The 21766-nt window shown below is 33.2% G+C and overlaps 1 protein-coding gene across 1 annotated transcript in view; it reads right to left on the bottom strand.

The window, feature by feature from the left end:
• Nucleotides 1-21766, bottom strand: part of LOC149541155 (protochlorophyllide-dependent translocon component 52, chloroplastic-like) — a 399465-nt gene that overhangs the window by 231431 nt on the left and 146268 nt on the right. The window contains exons 2-5 of the mRNA XM_089802144.1: nt 6622-6800; nt 6383-6485; nt 6094-6240; nt 5613-5807 (exon numbers count right to left, since the gene is read on the bottom strand). Of these exons, the coding sequence (XP_089658270.1) occupies nt 5613-5807; nt 6094-6240; nt 6383-6485; nt 6622-6800 (624 nt within the window). The remainder of the gene's footprint in view (nt 1-5612; nt 5808-6093; nt 6241-6382; nt 6486-6621; nt 6801-21766) is intronic.

Raw genomic sequence — 21766 nt, 5'->3', positions numbered from 1 at the left:
ACTTTATAGTGGGAGCTTCTTCTTCACAAGCTATGGATATACTACATAGGACCAAGCATATGTGTCTTGCACCTTGTACAACCCTGGGTAGTATGTGGTTCTTGTTGCCAATAGATACACCATATAAGAATTCATGTAAATACATAGACCATTCTTGACCGAGATCAGTTGCTCATCTAGATTGTCACTCATGATAGTGACCCAATCAATAAGCATCTTAGTTATTCTGATGGTCTCAATAAAGTATACCATCCATGTCTCTAAATGGCTTACTACAAGAAGGCCCATGGCTCTATTGAGGAGAACAATTGAGTACCTGATATCGTTGATCATGTATCCCCATATCACATCGATTGTTCCTATTCTTCAGCCCAAAGGTGTCATGTTAATTTGGTACTTAGATTGTACCAATTGCTTGGCATCTACTTCTTTTTCCCTTTACCATATTCATAGGATATCTAAAGGTATTGGTATTCCCATAGAAGGTGGAAAACATTCGCAATCCTTCATGGCCTGAGATTAAGGACTACCTCTTCAATCACTCTCTTCACAACCTTCTTCTTTGACACATAATTTTGGGCCAGTGTCATGATCATCTTAGAGGATTGAACTAATGTAGGGAGTAAAGTGACATTTTCTAACCCACTATAGATCTGGGTTGACACCATTATTGACATTTCTTTCAGTTTGTTGTAGAGGGTGAGGAAAACACTCTAGTTAATGTGGCCTAGTTTTGTATCTTGAATCTCTATGTGTTTATCCTAGAATTAAGATTTCTTTGGGGCTCCCTAGTACTTGAAAGTCACTAGATTGGGTTCTATACTTTCTTCTTTGGAAGATGATGATGAGGCCATTGTATCTGCATTAAAGGGGAGAACATTAGTATCTTGATGTTAGAAGGCCATAATGGGACTCATTCAGTACCTGGACTGAAAAAAAACTAAGTAAAAATAGTTAAATTGACCCAAAAAAAGCCCTTAAGAGTTTATTTAATGCACTAGTGCACCTGCATACGTTCACTAGTGCTAGTACACATTATGTTTGAGCTCTTAAATGCAATGTGTGTAGTTGTGTGGGTTGAGAACCTACACGGGTTGGGCATGTGCACAACTATACACATGCACACCTTTTGATGGTGCACACATGCACTTGTGAGCTCCTTCAAAAGTTTATGCTTTACCTTGGTGGTTGGAGGTCTTGGAGATAGCAGATTTGTGCAGTTGGTTAAGGTGTGAAGTTGTGGTCATGAAAAGGGAGGCAAGAGGTAAGTGAGGAAGAAGGGGGAGGGGGTCCATTTATAGACCCCAGAACACACATTGTACACCTCCTTAGGGTGTGCAAGTGTGCACCTCTAAGGGTGTGCAAGTGTGCTTTTAGAACTTTTTTATCAAAATCCCCTGGAACTGATCCTTTTGCCCCTCTAACCTACTCAATGTTTCCTAATAGGAGACCATGATATGACCTAACCCTGACTAGGTGCCTCATAGAGGTTTTGAAACTAGGGGGTCCCCATTTTGTGACTCAAGATGGGACTTGCATTTTGGCACCACAACAAGTTCCTTGAACCCAACCACCTCAATGTGCATCTTTGTCAGCATATATATATATATATATATATATATATATATATATATATATATATATATATATATATATATATATATATATATATATATATATATATATATATATAACTTCCTGCTCCTATATTTCAAAACAAATGTATAACTCTAGAAAAACTCAACCCACTTCAAATGCCTTTGATTTAATTTTCCTTGATTTTTCAAATATTGCAAATCTTGATGATTAGTATATATAAAAACTTCGTTGGAATAAGATAGTGTCACCACTTCTTCAATGCCTAAACTATAGCATAAAATTTGTGATCATAGATAAAATATTTTCTTCTGGCATCATTCTACTTCTCACTAAAATAAGCAACATGTCTACCTTCTTGTCTCAAAATGGCTCCTATTGGATTACCACTAGCATCACAATCAACTTGAAACCCCTTGTTCAAATCTGGAAGTGCTAAAATAGGTTGCTCTATAACTTTCTATTTCAATAGATTAAAACTCTTATCTAGTCCTATATTCCACTTAAATTCTTTCATATCCCCTCTCATTGTTTCAATCAAGGGTTCACAAATACAACTAAAACCTCTTATGAATTTTTTGTAAAAAAATAGTCAGTCCATGAAAAGATCTTACATCTGTAGCACTCTTTGGAGTAGGTCATTCAAGGATAGCCTTCACTTTCTCCGGGTCCATTTTCAAACCTTCTACTAAAACTAAAAATCCTAGGTGCGCCAACTCCTTCTTCACAAAACTGCACTTCTTCAGGTTTATTAACAACTTTTCTTCCCTCAACTTATCAAACACCTTTTGAATATTCATCAAATGCTCCTCCAACATCTTACTAAAGACCAAAATATCATCTAGGTAAATAATTAAATACTTAACCAAAAACTCCTTTAGTACCTCATTCATACACCACATGAAAGTTCTCATTGCATTGATAAGCCCAAAAGGCATGACTAACCACTTGTACAATCCTTCCCTTGGCTTGAACAAAGTTTTCCACTCATCTCCTTCTCTGATGTGAATCTAATGGTATCTGCTCTTTAGATCTATCTTTGTGAAATACATAGCTCCACTCAAATAGCCCATAATATCATCCATCCTTGGTAATTCAAATATGTACTTGATTATTATATTGTTGATAGCACAAGAATTTGTGTACATCCTCCATTCTCCATTCTTCTTTGATGCTAATAATATTGCTACAACACACAGACTCAGACTCTCTTGAATCAACCCCTTTTGCAATAACTCATGCACTTGTTTGTTCAACTACCCACTTTCTATTAGTGTCATTATATGTGTTAGCTTATTTGGAAAATTGGCTTCTAGAATCAAATCCATCTAGTGACTAATCTTCCTTATTAGTGGTAATCCATCAAGAACATTATTAGATACAATATTTGGAAATTCTTTCAACAAATATGTAACTTTTATAGGAACCTCTTCTACTTCTTCTTTTCCATATTTCAAAATTATTTGAAAACACATATGCTCATGCCTTATATCCTCTAATAACTTCTTTCCATCAAAAAAATAGACTCTAGCAACACTACATACATTTAATGTTGTATCCTTCAATGGCTTCAGCTTATATTTCATTTTATCCTTTTTCAAAGTGTAGGTATTTGCACATCCATCGTGTATAGAATATATGTCAAATTTCTATGGCCTACATAGAAACATTTGAAATATATCCATAGGTATGATATTGCACATTACCTCATCCTCGTAGCTTCCAATCTTGGACTTCACTGAGCATTACTCACTAAACATGACCTTGTGGTCATATTGTACCTAGGAAATGTGGTATAGACTTGGGTTTTTCTGCCTCTTCGGCTTCAACTTTGTGACCATCTTTTCTGACACCAAATTTTTAGTACTTAAACCATTAATGATCACATTAAAAACACTTATCTTTACATTTGGACCTTGTGTGAAATAAGCTCCTTCTTTGATCAGGTTCATTTCTCCACTTAGTAAGACTCTCCTATTAACTAAGACTTCTCCTCTTTTAGCATCTTCCAAATGGGATGATTTGGCATCTTCATCAACATGCACAACTTTTTCCTAGCCTTTAGTTCTTCTACCAGTCCTTCTTTGTTGTTGGGGACATTCAAATTCTCTATGTCCTTTTTCTCCACATTGAAAATATTTTCCACGAAAACCTCCTCTTACATATCCTTTCCCTCTTCCTCTTCCTCTCTAATCTCTATTATTCCAGTCATGTAAAATATTGGAATTATTTCCCCTTTGGTTATGACTATTTCTACTAGCCTCATCCTTTTTCTTTTGATCATCATTTCAGCCTCCATAAGATCGATTACCAAATCTTGCACTGTGACCTCTTCCACTATTTTTTTTATCATATTTTTTCCATCTTCTCCTTAACTCTTAGGGAAAATAGGAACTCCTCCCCAATTATAGTCATTTGAACTAGAATTAGCTCCTCCTGAATGCTTGGCCTCAACCCATTAAGATAACAAGCAACTTTCTCCTTGTCAACTTCTATCTGGCCTATTTTGATGAGAACTCAGTAGAACTCTTCTACATACTTGTGGAAAAACTTCTTGCCTGCTTCAACACTTGCATTTTCTTCAATACATCAAGCTCATAATCAATGGGAATGATCTATCACTTTATTTTAGCTATTATCTAATCCCATTTGGTAATTTTGTACTTTCCTCTTCTATTTCACTCCAACAATTTTTTTGCCACCACATTTTCGTCTGTCCCTTCAATTTCTCCTTTGCAAACTTGACCCTATCAGGATCCTCAATATCTTCATACTCAAAGTATTCCTCTAATTCATTTATCCAGTCAATCAACTCATTTGGGTTAAGATTTCTCAAAAATGTGGGAACCTCAAACTTAGGTCTTTTCCAATCTTGGATATGGCCTTCAAAAGTCTTTCTTCTTCTGATTTCAAAACCCCTCTACTTCAGCATTCTCTTCTTCTTCACCTTCATCTTACTTTCATCTCTTATGGAAATATTTATTCCTCTATGTATTTGTTCTTCCAATACTTTCATCTGTCTCTAGAGTGCTCTAAAAGCCTTAGTTGTAACACCTACAACTCTTCCACAAAGCTCTCTTCTTGGAGGAATTTTTGTGCTTCCATTAAAACCCAAGTGAAAACTACCTCACAATTAGCAATCAATCTACACACTTAGCCCAAACCATGGTTTTGGTGTGAACTATGTCACAATCCTCAATCTATCCACACACTCAGGAACTCCAGCTTTGATACCACTTGATGAAGGGTGCTCCCTTAATACCATAAACACATTAAAAAAATAAAGAAATAAAAGCAATTTGTGAGAACAAAATATGGGCTTCTTATTATCTCCATAAATGTGAAATTATATAATTCATATTCGCTTATTGCACTTGTCTCTCATTTTGGAAAATAGGTTTTTCCCATGTGTTTTTCACTTTTTTTCTACTTTATGAGATATTCCGTTACATATCTTTTGCACTTGCACTTTGTACACGGGTACCTAACATGGCCTAGTAGGTGGGACCCATGTTGCATTATCATATAGATTTTGTAATCTTAAGTGCACTCCCCTAAGTTGCACTTAAGGGGTGTGGGGAGGGGGGTGGTTTAATTATTTATTTACTAATAAAATTTTACTTAAGTTTACTTAGGATAATTCATTTTCATATTAGTTGTCATTGAGACAAGGTTCCTTGCCTTAGGAAAATTCTAACAAGTTTTATGGAAAATTAATATTCATGCCTTAACCCATCTTTAATATCATCATAGAGAAGAAACAATATCCAACACTTGCAAGTTGTCCTACTCATCCTCTCCACTTTGAATGACCTTTTCTTTTTAATATGGCATTTATCTATTTATTCTAATCATCCACTATAAAGTGGCGCACACACAATCATACATTTATACATACATATATACATACATACATTATTTTTATTTTAAATCAAAGAAAAAAATAAACCTATGTGTAGTCACCTTATTTTTAATATTATCCATGTCTATCATATTTATATGAATTTGGCACTTACCTCGAGATGAAGAAGGTATAAATCTGAGTCCATAAGTAGATTCCACCCAATGTGAATTATCCATTGTGGAATGAATGGTGAAGTGTCAAAATTCCTACTTATTATAAGCCTACTTCGACCTGGAGCTACTGGTACACAAAAAAAGAGAACATCATAACTTTGTATCTTCTCTTCTCCACCTATATCAATGTTTCCCTACAAAATTTTAAGTTGTGTTATAAAAGAAGAAATTACTATTTTTTCTCTTATAAGAATTAAATTTATTTTTATGATAATTCATTATTGAGTGTAATCCAAAATATATATGTAAAACATATACAATAGATTTAAAAAATAATTATGAAATAAAATGCAAAGTTACTTACTAAAAATTTATAGACTAAAATTCTTCTTATTTGTGATAGATCACTAAATAAAACTTAGAGTGTTGACATGTACAATTGATTTTAAAAGTAATATTTTGAAATAAAATAAATTTTACCTTTGTGGACAAGGGAAGCAAGTTTTCCATCAAAAAGATACAAGGAGCTACAAAAGTTGCAGGACCCATGTCACGTTCAGCTTTATATCCTGATTTGTCCAGATTAAATACACGAAAATCCAATGGTTTTCCTTCTCTTTGGGTCATCTATCTTACCAAAAAATAATTAAATACCAATCTTAGTATTATATATTACTCAATTTTAGAATTTTCAATAGCCCTTCTTCTTTTTTTAGTTTCAAGTTTTCTAATTAAGAATGTAAAAACAAAAGTAATCATAATTGGTTACCTTCTTGTTGAAACTTGGGACTCTAAATGTAGAAGCAAGAAGCCCATGATGTGCATATGGAATGTGGGAAGGATCCATCAAATTTTCAATAAGTATCTCATACCTACAAAGTATTAATCAAGTAATTCATACATATAAAAGCATTAGTTTGAAATAAAATTAAAATAACATGTTTTTAGATTAAATAAAATAAGAAAATATAAACAACATATTCGATGTTGGGCTTGAAAAAGTGTTACCCATAAGGAACATCTCTCATTGTTAAACTAGCTTGGGATGATGGATGATTTAGCATTGGAATGAATGGAGGAGTTCTGTTGAGAGAAATATTTGAGTTGGTGTTTGACCAAAACCAAATGATTCCTTGTTGCAGTAGACTTGGATAAACACCTGCACATGCTCTCCTTGATGTGTGGACCTACATTTCATTTAAGGTGGAGTAACTTTATATATATTATAGATACTTTTCATTTATAGTTACCATATACTAGCTTTTATGTAACCATTCTACACTATTAGAATTAAGTTATGAGGGAATTTCCAATTAGGAAAAATAGTCTTGTTTCTAAACTTTCAAAATTGAAAAATAATAGTAAAACTAGAGAAAACTTTAAGTGTAGCAATATAAGTAAAACAATAGATAGTAGTTTTCTAAGTTTAAAACAAATCTATGCATCTAATGTTAAATGATCTATAAATGGGGGAAATTCTAAAAAAGGGTTTAAATGTATCACTTTAACAATAGGTAGGAATCCTAGGGAAGAATTATCACTAAAAAAACTGACCTCTACCCTAAATGTAACCCCTAATAATATAACCACCATAAAGTAATTTGGTGATCTCAAATATTTTAGTTTTTAAATATTTTCATATTTTAGACATACATGTTGGAAATTGAAAAAAAAAATTTAATTTTTCATATTATAAAATTTCTTACAAACTTAATCATAGACTGAGACAAGTGTGTGAATTTCCTTTGACAAATCAAAGGATTTTAATCCTTTGATCTCTAAAATTGAAAGGGTTTCATCCTTGTATTAGATAGTTCAACACAAGTGATCAACTAAAGAAACTAAGGTTTTCACATTTACCAAATCCTAATATAGAAGAAACTACTAGAAATAAAAATAATTAAGGGCCTAGATAGAGGCTCAAAATACCATAACTTAATTTTCTTCACATCTAGTATAATCTGATATGGTCACTAATCATTATTAAAATTACATATCTCAAGGCTCAAAATCTAGTATAACATGTAAGGAGTTTGTAATCAAGAGTCAAAATATCTCACTTACATTTATGTGAAAGGTGGGAATTTTGGGGGAACTTTGAAGGTCTAGTCAGGATCAAAGAATTGGATTATTAGGTGCACATGTAGGGAGCATCAATAAACATCGAAGTAGGGGAAAGAAAATTATGAAAATTTAAAAATATTAGTGAATGTAATCTAGGAAATTAGATATAAGAATACCAAGTACCATGCTCAATGTAAGAATAAAAGAAGGAAATTTATAATTTAAGGATCCATGATGCAATACACATCTAGTGGGATAATAATGAAATAAACAAGGCCTATATGATACTAGTGAATAGAAAATAAGATAATATGTGATACTTGATATCATCAAAATTAAAATTAGATATAAATTATATAAATTAATGGAATACAAATTGCAATGTGATGGGTGTTAGATTTGGTAAAAGAGCTTGTGATGCATTATTAAAAGTATTTAAAATATTATGTACCATTTATATTCAAGAATAAAATAGGATAAAATGCTATTAGAAATCTATTTTTTATCATGAGGAAGTTAGTGTCAAATACACTTTTAAGCTATTTTACCATAATAGAGACTTTCTAATCAATAAATTTAATTGAAGTGGAACATAGAGTATGATGTAGTACAAGGCAGGAGAATCCCCAAAGGAGATGTCCTAGCCCCCAACAATTAACCACATAGTGGAATATAAATAAGAACACAGAGATTAAGATCCACAATAATTCCAATTCTCATAATAGAATCATAATATTTACATCCAACATGCCCACCTATAAGGCCTTCTTAGTTACGACCAAATACATAAGAAGATATAGCAACCACTCTGCAAGATCTCACAAGATCCAAACCCTAGCTAGCCTAGATCCACAATCTAGTAGAAAACCCCAAGAATCAAAATGTGTGCTCACCAGCCACCAAGAAACCTTCTTTTTTCCCAATTCGTAGCTACTAGCTCTACTAAAAAACTTTGCTCCTCTCAGTTACTCCATCCTGAACTAGATAATGACTCTAGACTCCATAAGACCCTCTACATATACTAAACCATGCCACAAGTCAACCTAGCATAAAAGACATTAAATAAACACTCTCATTAAATACACCTTCAAGCTACAAGTCGCCTTGGCAACAAACATTAAATACATGAAATAAGGAACTTTTCACTAACTTCTAAAATGACACCTTGGTAAATGATATGCCTTTTTCCCTTTTTTCTCCATTATTCTTTTTAATATATTTTATCTCTAATTTTTGTCACGTTCTTTTTCCTCTACAAATTTTTTTTAAAGTTAAAGAATGTCCTATGTTATTTTGTGATCCAAGATGCTCCTGCATCAGACTCATTAGGTAGATAGAAAAGTATGTGCCATACTTTGATGCCAAAAGAAATAATTTTACACCCCTTCATCTTCACCAAAGGTTTCCAATCCATCCTACATAGAAGACTAAATCTAAAAATCAACCATCTATTCTTGATCCACTCAAACATCATAATTGAATGAATCTTTGCAACCTAATCAACATGCTTAATCGTAGGAACAAAGTGAACATAATGCTTCACCAAAAACCTCTGCAACTAATCACAATCACCAACAACAATATCCTCAAACATGAAATCCATGTTAGTAACATAAGGTAACTCTTGAACCAAATCAACATGTAAGCTCACAATAAGAGAAACATGTAAATCCTCATCCATGTCAACCATAGGAGGGTCAAGAACATAAAGATCTTCAATATCATGTAGATCTTCAACCACATTAGCAACTAGTGAATCCACACTAGCAACATACAACTCAACATTAGTGAAAACATCCATATGTGAATTCTTGCAATCAAAAATTTCATCATCCACTATAAGATGCTCTACAATTTTCATGTCAAATCTATCTAACAAATCATGAAAACAAATTTTCTTTCCAATCTTAGCAAGGTTAGGAACCTCTTTGTTAAGCTCAGGTATCTCAACAATGACCACAAGTTACTCTATAGATTTCATATTAGACTCCACTAAATCATCAACAAAACCAACCACACATACCTCTTTAGCTTTAGAAAATTCATCCTTTACCTCTTCCTCAAAAATAATTTTTTTTCTCCTGTAAACAATCTTCTTAACTAGCCAGATGTTGTTTTCCAAATTGGTAGACTCTAGCTTCCTAAATCTCTATGAAACTCAAGTATCCCTTCCTTAACTTGATTGGTCAAACTAGCTTCCAATTGAGTAGACATATTTGAAATATTCTTCTCCACCACATCATAGATACCTACAATCATCCCAAGGTCCAATCTTCTTGGAGGCATCTTCTAAGATCTTTGAAAACCCTCTGCAACAAATCTACACTCTTAACAATCACCAACTAGATCAAACCTTCAATCAACAAGGTCAACCTTCCATCTTCACAACCATCTCTTCATATCACAATCCTTCTGCAAGCCCTCTATAATTGTAAGATAGAACTACAATCTTCTACCTCATAAAAATGATATCTAGAACTCCAAAAGGAACAATCCACCACAAGATCGAACTATGCTCTAATACCAACTGATGCAATGCAAGGTAGGAGAATCCTCAAAGGAGATGTCCTAGCCCTTATAAATTAACCAAACAATAGAATATAAATAGAAACATGGATATTAAGATCCACAATAATGCTAATTTTCATAATAGAATCATAAATTTACATCCAACATGTCTGATTGTAAGGCCTTCTAGGTTACGACCAAATACATAAGCAAATATAGCAACTACTCTACAAGATCTCACAAGATCCAAACCCTAGCTATCCGACATCCCAAATCTAGTAGAAAACCCCAAGAAGAACCTAAACTTGTACTTGCAAGCCACCAAGCAAGCTTCTTGTTTTTGAAGCCATAAGTACTATCTCTGCTAACAAACTTTTCTCCTCTCAACTACTCCATGTTGAACTGGATAATGAATCTAGACTCCACAAGACTCTCTACTTATACCAAACAATGCCAGAAGTCAATCTAGCATAAAAGACATTAAATACACCTTCAAGCCACAGGTTATCTTGGCAAAAAAAATTAAATACATGAAATAAGGAACTTTCCATTAACTTCTAAAATGCCACCTTGGTAAATGAAATACCTTTTTTCTTTTTTTCTCCATTTTTATTTTTATAATTTCTTATTTCTAATTTTTGTCACTTTCATTCTCCTCCACAATTTTTTTTTCAAATTTAAAGAATGTCCCATTTTATTTTGTGATGCAAGATGCTCCTACATCAAACTCCCCACATAGATAGAAAAGTATGTCCCATACTTTTATGCCAAAATAAATATCTGCACACAACTTCATCTTCACTAGAGGTTTCTAATCCATCCCAAAAAAAATTTAAAAATGTGAAAATCAACCATCTATACATCATCCACTCAAATAGTAGAATCGAATGAATCTCAACAACCCAATCAACATGCTCATTTCTAGAAACAAAGTGAATATAATGTTGTTGGAAATATAAGAGGAGTAACTGAGAGGAGAGGGGTGAATCAATTACTACAAAATAAATTCTAGATCCCTTAGATGTCAGTACAAAAAATACACTCTAAAAATTGAACTCTGTTGATGCTCAGTAAACATATAGAAAATGTTGTAACTTGGTAAATACTAAGATTGCTCAGTAAACACTTAACAAAAAATCTTAAGATGTTATCTATGATTACTTATTAGTTTTACTTAGTTGCAAACACATAAAATAAATCCCATGAACACATTTGACACCAATATTTAATGTAGAAACCCAATTTAGGAAAAACCACCAATTGTAACTAGTTACTATTTTTCACTCTTCTGAAGTGAGCCTTGTTAGGAGCCAACCCTATTAAAGGTTACAAAATACACTGTTAGGTGTGACCCTATTGGAGTATTTAATCACCCGATTAGGAGTGGCCTTGTTAGAGGCCTTTAGAAACTTCAATATAAATGCCACCTTGTTAGAGGATTTACAAATAGTTGTTAAGCCAACTTTATTAAGAAATTTAGATCACTGCTACAATGGTTAGAGAGTAACAATGACATGACCTGATTTGGATGCAACTGGATTGTTGATTGCAGATCTCAATTTTGGCTTGTATGCTTGATCCTTTCTGATCAAATATATATTTTCAGCATCTCAAGGATATTCTACTTATCCTTCTGATTCACTTCCACTTAGCATCCTTAAATCTTCAATTATCTTCATTGCATTCACACACTTCTAATCCACAACTTGACCTTTTATTTATATCTTCCATATTATCAATTCAACTCAAATACAACTTAGAATAATTAATATTCATCTTCTTAGTCAGCTAGAACTAATAGATAAATCAATTGAACTCAATATGCCAAAACAAGAAAATCCTTCATTAGTCAACCTTGCTCAGTAGACTCTAACTGAGAAATGATTTTCCTATGTCTACCAAGTGAACTCGGTCAACATTGTGTACTCGCAAAGTTTTTTTGGTAACCAAGTGAGCTCAGTTAACACTAGTTCCATCCAAAATTTCCTTCATTAACCAAGTGAGCTCAATTAATACTCATCTTCTATAAACTTTCCTTTGGTACCCGAGTGAGCTTGGTAGATACTTTCTTCTAAAATAGGCAAACTCAAGAACACTCGATAGACATAGAAAACTATCTTCAATTATCGAGTGAGCTTAGCATACACTGACTAGTAATGATATGATATTTTGTGTAACATCAAAGATAATACACAATTAATCAATTATTTCAATAATCTCCCTCTTTGGCATTGATGGCAACACAATATGTCATAATACAATGAAATTTTTGAGCAATAATAAAATAAGGAACATATCCTTAGTTTCATTCTAATTCTCATCCATGAGAACTCCCTATGTCAGTGTGAACTCATTCTATCTTCAGTTTCTTCCTCTATCAAAAATCTTTTGTCTGCTAGAATTTCTCCCTCTTTGACAATAGTAAACTTCTCCACAAAATTTTTAAGAGATATGACAACAAACTTCTCCCTCTTTGACATCTCATTCCAAAGACAATAATTGGTTAATATCAATGTACCTCAAGTACTGATTCATTTAAAATTTTCCCTTGTCAATATTGCACCAACTAATTGATCTTCAATAATGCTCTGGTTGATGCATTACTAAACTTCATTTAGTGAGCTTCAGATAGGGGAATGACCCCTAGCTTACCTCTTAGATATAGAAATACATCCTTAGGTAATGGCTTGGTGAATATGTCTATAATTTATTCTTTTGTATTTACATATTCCAATTTGACTTCTTTATGTTGTACCAATTCTCTCTAGAAATGATATTTTATAGCAATGTGCTTTGTTTTGGTATGCATCACTAGATTCTTTGATATATTGATTGCACTGGTGTTATCACAATATATAACTAATGGATCCTTGATCTCTATCTTCATACCTGTCATCAGTTGTTTGAACCAAACAATATTAGAACAATTAAATACTATTGCCACATATTCTCCCTCTGCTATGGACTGAGAGATACAATTTTGTTTCTTGCTTGTCCAAGACACTAGTCTTTTACCAAGAATGAATGCTCTACCACTAGTGCTTTTTCTGTCATCAATACTTCCTACCCAATCAGCATCAATGAATGCTTTTAAGTCCAAATTGCCTCCTATTTTGTACCATAAGCCATAGTCTTCAGTACCTTTCAAATATCTCATAATTCTCTTAATTGCCATCATGTGATTTTCTTTGGGATTTGCTAAGAATCTTGCCACCATACCGACTGCTAATGTAATATCTAGCCTTGTATGCACTAAATACTGCAATTTTTCAATCACTGATCTATATGTGGTTTGATCTACCTCTTTGGAAACATCATTCTTGGAAATTTTATGTCTAGTAGACATAGGGGTTCCAACTAGTCTTGAATCTTCCATTCCAAATTTATTTAGTATTTCCTTGATATATTTAGATTGAATAATATAGATACCATTTTTGTTCTGCTAAATTTGCAATCCAACAAAGAATTTTATCTCACCAAAAATAGACATCTCAAATTCTTTACTCATTTCTTCTGAAAATGCCTTGCACAAGTCATCATTTCTTGTGAATAAAGTATCATCAACAAATATTTTTACCAACACAATTCTTTGGTTTGGTCCTTTGATATACAAACTACTATTATCATTAGTTCTTTGAAAACCAATATATACCAAGTAGCTATCAAGTCTTTCATACCAAGCTATGGGAGCTTGCTTGAGACCATATAATGCCTTGTATAATTTTCAGACCATGTCCTTTTTGCTAGGATCTATAAAATCTTTTGGTTGTTTAGTGTAGACTTCCTCTTCAAGAATGCAGATTTTACATCTATTTGATAAACTTTAAATCCTCTGTGATTTGCATATTCTAGTAAAGTTCCTTTGGTAACTGATTGAGCTCAATTATCACTAGTTCCATCCAACATTTCCTTCATTAACCGAGTGAGCTCACTTAACACTCATCTTTCATATAATTTCCTTTGGCGCCTAAGTGAAATTGGTAGATATCGCCTTCTAAACTGGGCAAACTTAGGAACACTCAGTAGAAATAGAAAACTGTCTTCAATGCCTGAGTAAGTTTAGGATACATAGATTGGTAATGATATGACTTTTGTGTAACATCAAAGACAATACACAATTAATCAATTATTTCAACAAATGGTTCACCAAAAATCTCTGCAACTGATCACAACCACCAATAAAAGTATCCTCAGACATGAAATCCATGTCAACAACATAAGGTAATTCTCATCCAAATCAACAACATGTAAGGTCAAATCCATAATAAGAGCAATATGTAAATCCTCAACCATGTCAGCCATAGGCAGGTCAAGAACATATAGATCTATAGTATCATGTAGATCCTGAACCACATCAACAACTAATGAATCTACACCAGTAACATCCAATTCAACATGAGTCAAAATATCCAGATGTGACTTCTCATAGTCAAAAATTGCATCATCCAACATAAAATGTGATAGCCTGTATATTCACTATTCCTAAAAAAATTGAAAAAAATTGTGAAAATCATGTGAATGAATGAAATTAGACTTTCCATGTTTTTGTATAGAAACCCTAAATTATTTGACCCATGCCCTAGGTTGGGTTAGAATTTTAGGTCAAGGTTATGTTGAAATGTTTTAATCATATCATGCACTTAGTTGAAAAATCTATACCTTGTAGTTGAAACTTTAATCTTCTTAAGTCTTAAGTTTGAGTGGGAGGTCATGAATATAAATGTGATAATTCCATATTCCTCCCTAGTCTCATGACTAAGTGCAAGTGTATCGTCATGTTAGTGAATAGATTATCCTCTGAATAAGTAAATACAAATTAACTCTAAATGCCCAGATAGGAAGATCGAATCAGCACTAATAGTTGGATAGATTAGCATTGGATTGATAATCTTCCTCTAAATTTTATAGGGTACAGCTCCCCATACATGATTTACAATGAATTTAAATATGGATTCTTTTAACCAGAAAGCACAAAAGGTTTAAAAACATCTATTCGTAAACATGAAATAGATGTAGAAACTAAGTGACTGAAAAGAAAAGAAAAGAAAATAGCAAAAATTCTATTTGCCTAGATGTTGCATTACAAAGCGAAAACAAAGAATGAATCTTCCATCCTCTTGAGAAAATGAAGAATTAGAGCTTTTAAAGATATCTTGAAATGATAACATAATCAGAAAATAGTGACATTAAAATGTATTTTAGAGAAAACTGAAAACAGTGCAAAGATTGTGATCAGTGGAAAGAAACTACCCCAAAATCAAAGTTTTGATGTGCAATTATCCTCCAGTCTCCCTTCTCTAAAGTGTAAAAGACAACAAAGATCCTCTTACACATTTACAATCAAAGTCACTATCTAAAGAAAACTAAAAATTTTCCCTTGCATTACATAAAACAAATCAAAATTTATCCTTTTCTCTAACACACAGTTTAGAAATAAGCTCTACTTTCACTCCCTCACAAGGAATGAAATAGTCTGGAACAACCCTTTCCCTCTTGTTGTAGCACACAGTCTGCAGTCTCAGGAAGAAGAAGTGGAACCCCCATTTTTTCTCTATTTCACATATTTATTTTCATCATTTGGTCCATTCACTTTTTTAGTTATTAAAACTGATTCTTGGAAGCATGTGTTATTCGAAATCATCCCCTCTTTTACTTTGAATATCTTTTTAATAGATATAAGAATTAAATTTTATGAAAGGCATATATGTTCCTTGACATGTGGCATATATATGATGACTCGTTAGATCCCCCTCATGATAACATTGAGATTCATTACATTTAAAAATATATATTGCTTCAAATATGCACCTCCTTGAGTTTTGACCTCCCGATGAACCATGCCTTACTAATCCCCAACTATATGCTCAAAGATTTTATTGTGTTCTTCTTGTATATCTGATCTTTCATCTATTGAAATATCAAGGAAGAGTTCCTTGAATACCATATTTCTACATGGTGTATATTGGGCCTTCATTTTTAATTAACTAATTCAGTGTATAGGCATATGAGAAACAATCCCATGAATGCTTTCACTGAAACCTTGTCATAGTTGACATTGAGTCAAATGGCAACATGATGATGAATTTTATCTGCATTTTTAAGACACCTTTTGTAATTTTTATTCCTCAATTTTTTCACTATCATGAGATTGCAGCTGCTAACTATAATGGACAACTCCTACAAGTTCAAAATAATACCTTGCAATATTCATGGCTCCTCAACCACTCAGGTTCCAAACTTCTAATGACTCATCCACAATCAAGTTGTTATGCTCGGGCTGTGGGCTTTATCTTTGAAATGCTCCAATATAGGAAAAATTGGAAAGATCTTGATCTATTTTTGGACAATTGAACATTTAAACTCAACCCTCCACATCCTTTTATCATTTATCATCCCATGTGAGCTTTTCATGTTTCCCTAATGAAGCAACATAATTGCGTACATACTTTCATGTTAATGTGTGAGCTTCAACAATTCAAATGTGGATTTTGTGCCCCAATACCACCCTTCCTTATGCGCTAGTCCATGGCCTAACACTCATACGAATTAATTTATATTACACCAAATAATTACTAACATCTTCTATATAGTTGGATGGGAAATGAAGGTTGAGGAAAACTTTCGTAAGCATACTATCAAACAGATCATATGCACATCTTGCCATAGTTGGGTTTCATGATGTCAAGGCTCAATGAGGATGGAAATATCCTTAGGGCTTTTAAGCCACTCTCAGTTACTCCAATTCTTCCACTTGACGTATTCTTCTACAATGAGGAATTTATGTTATGAGGGAGCCTGGAGGTTTTATGATCAAAGAACCTGTTAAAATTCTTGGCGAAGCCTGTGCTTTGTGAATTTTTGAATGGAGATTGAAATGTGATGGCAATCTTCTTAGCAGAAGCAATTTGTGACCTAATCTTTTATTAAAAGACTATCAGACTTCAAATGTATATAAAATCTTCAAGTTACCACCCGACCTCCATGACCAACTAAACTTATTATCATGGCTGAAGATTTAGAAATACAACCATGTGTGAAAGAAACATAGATGTTTCTTTAAACAATCCACATATTTTATTGTATATGGGTTTGAGTTATTGGTTATCATATTGGGGAAACCTAATGGGATGAATGGAGATGTTGTCATTTGTGTGTCGGCCCATAGTAAGTTTGACACAATGTCAAATTTTGATTTGAAAATTAGTGCCATCCAATCAAATAGTTCCTCATTGACCATCTTACTTATATCGAATAAGTTGCTTGTATGGTAAGTGTCACCAAGAGGACTGGAGGATTCATTCATAAAAATCTTCACAAGTATGTGTATGCCAGTAGTGCAAGTGTTTCTTGTTGTTGAAGACCCACACTCATCTGATGGACACATCACCAAATTACTAAACAGGGTCATGAACATGGGCACATGTTTTCCTGAACTTGAAATCTGGACTATTAAATCTACATTTTGAATCACTAAATTTGAACCACAACACTGTTTTGAACTTTGAAATGACACTTGAATTTCCACATTGGGAATTTAAACCTTAATCTAAAATTTGACACCTTGAATCTAAAATTTTCTTGTATAGAACATGCAAGATGGACCATTTGAACCATTGAACCACTTCTAACTTCTTTGAACCTTGGTTCAAAGAGGTTCAAAACCATAAATTTTAAATTTTAAATACTGGGTCCATATTGGGTATGATCAGGGGCTCTAACTGTAGGACTGGTTTTGATGCAAAATCAGAGAACTCTAGCAATCTCTGGCAAAAGACAAGTGCCTTATCCATTGGGTGATAGAGTCAACAAGAAGAGAAAAATGGGAGCTACTTGCAGAGAGGATAAAGGAGAGCAAGGCAAAGCCAACTCACCAAAGCACCTAAAACTACCAGCAAGCAAGAATCTTGCACATTATTAAAACTAACACCACGCACACCCAAAAACATATTTACAAAGCATATACAAAGGTAGGAAAAGAACCTACCACAAAATCCAGAGAAAGAAAAAGAATCATGTGAATCCATTTACCTATTAGGAGAAGTGGGAGTCTTTCTACATCAGCAAATCATACCTCAATGGAGCAGATCCAAACCATTTCTTGTTGACGACTCTTTCATTTCAAAACTTCAAACTAAAAGTGCACATGCATATGCTAATCCAACACTCCTTTTTGAACAACCATAATTCATCATAGCACTCTTCTTCATTTGAGAATTGATCTTTCACATCCACAAGGTCAGATTCCACTTCAAGCTAAATAAAATAAAATGAAAAAACCTCACCAAGAGAGAATGCACAATACCCAAAAATATTGTCATCGAGATTCAATTCTTGCACATGGTCCTTAATGTTATGATCAACTTGTAGCCATAGAGATGACTCATCCAACATGGGATCAATCCTTGAGTATCTACTTTCTTCATCTCTTTCAAGAATCAAACTATCATCAAAGATGTCACACATTCCATCTTTTTCCTTTTCCAAAGTACCATCACATGTTTTAGCATTACTCCCACAATCCAAATCAGCAAAACCATATATAGATGAATGAAAAGAAAAATTATCAATGAATGCTTCATTCTCAATCTGATTTGAATGAATACCTAAATCATCATTAAAGGAATGATCCGACTTGAGTGATGATAGGAATGTATCTATAATTTCCTCTTCCTCATTAAGAAGAGTGTCCTTCAACATATCATCTGAGTTACCACTAGGTTGACAGTCAGCTTCACACATCCTTTTCTCAACCAGAATTTTAGTAGGAAAACTTTCATCCAAAGACATCTCTACCTTATCGCTATGAATAATTAGACTATCATCAAATGGGCCAACTTGAGAGAGGTCTTCCAGCTGAAGAGACAATAAGAACTTGCTTATGATTTCTTTTTCTTGATCAAGGAATGTGCCTCTCCATGTTTCAGTTGGGCTATCTGTAGGTTGAGTAATAACTTCATTAACTCTTTCTTCAATCTAATTTTTAGCATGAGAAGAAAACTTTTATGCACATACTTTCATCTTGTCATCAAGATAGAGTTTATCCTTAAACATATCAAGTGTCTCTGGGGGCTAACTAAAAATGTTTAAACATGATCATTCATCTTTATTTTCCACATGTGTGGAAAGTTCAATTTCAAGCTACATGTTATTCTGAATTTTTTTGCAAACAAAACTTTTCAAGAAAAGATGACTATTATCACTCTCATCCATTACATTAAAGGTGAAAGATTGAAATTTTGGCATCATGTTGTATCAAGTTTTTCACAAATAGGAACTTTTGAAATGAGATTACTATCAACACTTCCAAATCTAAAACTTTTAAAGCATGGGGAGAAAAAGGATTCAGGAGCACCTTCTTTAAAATTAGCATTACTAATAAGATTTGTTGCTACATTATTTCCAAGGTGAAAAGATTTCAAAATAAGATCTTTTTCAGCATTCATATAAAAAGAATCACTATTCTCATAATCATTCATGACTTTTAAAGATTCATTTTTTGCTTAGACACTTCCAGAAAGTATTCCAATGGAATCTTTAAGCAATAGATGATCATCATGATCCTCAACTGTAGAACTTTCTCCATTCATAACTGTCTTCAATGGACTATCATTCTTCTAACATGGTTGCTTGCTGAAATCTTCCATGATTTCTATAGGTGAGCATAATATACTCCCATTTTCTTCTTGGGTACCAAAATATGAACTATCTTCATGGAATGAAGTCACGGGCAAAGATTTTATACAAGTCTCTATAGTCATAGAAGCCAATTGAAAAGAAACATCATCCTCTTTCTGAATACACTCAAAATTTTCATCAGAGAAAAATAATGATGGGAAAAATAAAGTCTTTGCCTCAACTTCAGGATTTACTAGAGGTGATGTGGAGATAGGAATAATGTGTGGTTGAAAGGCATCTAGATATTCATCATCTTGTTGGCTTCCAGTTCCTTCTTCTTCAAGATCTTTCTCCTGCTTGTATTCCATTTTAGTCATCTCTTCTTTTTCACATGCATGTCCTTCTTCTTCTAGATATTGCACCTAGGGTCTCTTCTTTATGAGGATGGCATTGTAAAAATATTTTATCCAGCCTACTTGTTTTGCAACTTCTTCGGTAACCTCTCTAATAGGATCATCCTTGAATGATGGGATAAAGATAAAGATGTCAGAGATATCTTCATCTCTTGCTAGAATCCAATCTTTTAGGATCTCTTTATGGATAATAAAGGTTGTAGTGCCTGCCCCTAGTTCACATTTTGTTATCGTCGCTAAACTCTTTTAGAACTAGTTTTATATTGTTGGTTAGCAGCATTCTTTTGAGATTATCAGATATTGTGCTATGGATTCAGTTTATTATGTGATGATATTACTTAGACTCTACATTTCATGTATGTATGATGATTATTTTTAGTGTTCACAATTATTGAGGATGATTATTACATTGCTTTCAATTATTAATGATGATTAGTAAGATGATTTATTATGATATGTGCTTTCTTATGGATACTTACCCCATACTTGCATGTGTATGGTGTGCATGTTTGCCTTGCGTGTTTGCTTTTGTATGGCGTGTCTGATTTGGTTAAGGAAGGGAGTCATAGTCACCTGCTAGTCGGGATCTACACGATGCACCACTTCCTACCATTGTCTGTTTAGTTTAGTATATATTGTGTTTGTACATGCATGGTTTTTATGCAAGTTGCAGGTACCGAGTATCGACTTCCCTGAATTGCCAGGATGAGCGTACCCTATCACATTATCTCAATGATAAGAGAGGGGAGATAAATTCTCAAGTCCAAATCCCAACCCTTTGAGCCATTTGTCCTAATTGGAAAATTAGGACAAGTATCTGAGTTGAATACCCACCGAATGTGTCGGATGACATATTTCGTGATTTTTAACCCTTTAGATTCATTTTGTATGATTTGTTCTATGATGGGCTTTCATATTTTATCTTGGAGGTCTATGGTGAATTTTCCATTAATTAAGTCTTAATAAATAGATTTAATTAATTATTTATTTGAGAAATTAATAAAATATCATGATCTTTGATATTTTGATTGTAATTAATTAAATGTGAATTATTGGGGAAAAGGAATTAAATAAAAAAAAACTAGAAATTAAATTTTATAATAATTATAAAATAATAATAAAGTAATAAATAAAATAATAATAATAAAAGTTATAAAAATTAAAATGAAAGTTATAAAATTTAAATAGAGATTATTTAAAAAGTAAATTGGAGTTACAAGCTTGCATGGGAATTAACATGTGTCAACAACACGGGGGTTAGTGCATCAATTAAGCACAAGGTGTCTACAATTCTATGACTCATCAAAAAAGAATTGGAAAAGACCCATGCTTAGTTGGTGACACCTTTCAGCGGTTTCAAGAAACAATCCAAAGATTTCTTGAGAGCTCTTGATATTCAGGCATTCATAGAAGCTTAATGAAAGCTACAAGCTTAATGGAAGCCTCGAGCTACAAGCTAAAAAAAGTAGAAACTTCAAAGCTTACATGCATGGGAGAAGATTCATATGCTCATATATTTTCTACTTGCTTCTATGCTCCTTCTAGCTCTTCTA

Source organism: Cupressus sempervirens, chromosome 9 (assembly GCF_028749045.1).
Source record: "Cupressus sempervirens isolate cs-2001-9-10 chromosome 9, ASM2874904v1, whole genome shotgun sequence".
In the NCBI taxonomy this organism is placed as follows: Eukaryota; Viridiplantae; Streptophyta; class Pinopsida; order Cupressales; family Cupressaceae; genus Cupressus; species Cupressus sempervirens.
This window is presented reverse-complemented; position numbering and strand designations above follow the sequence as displayed.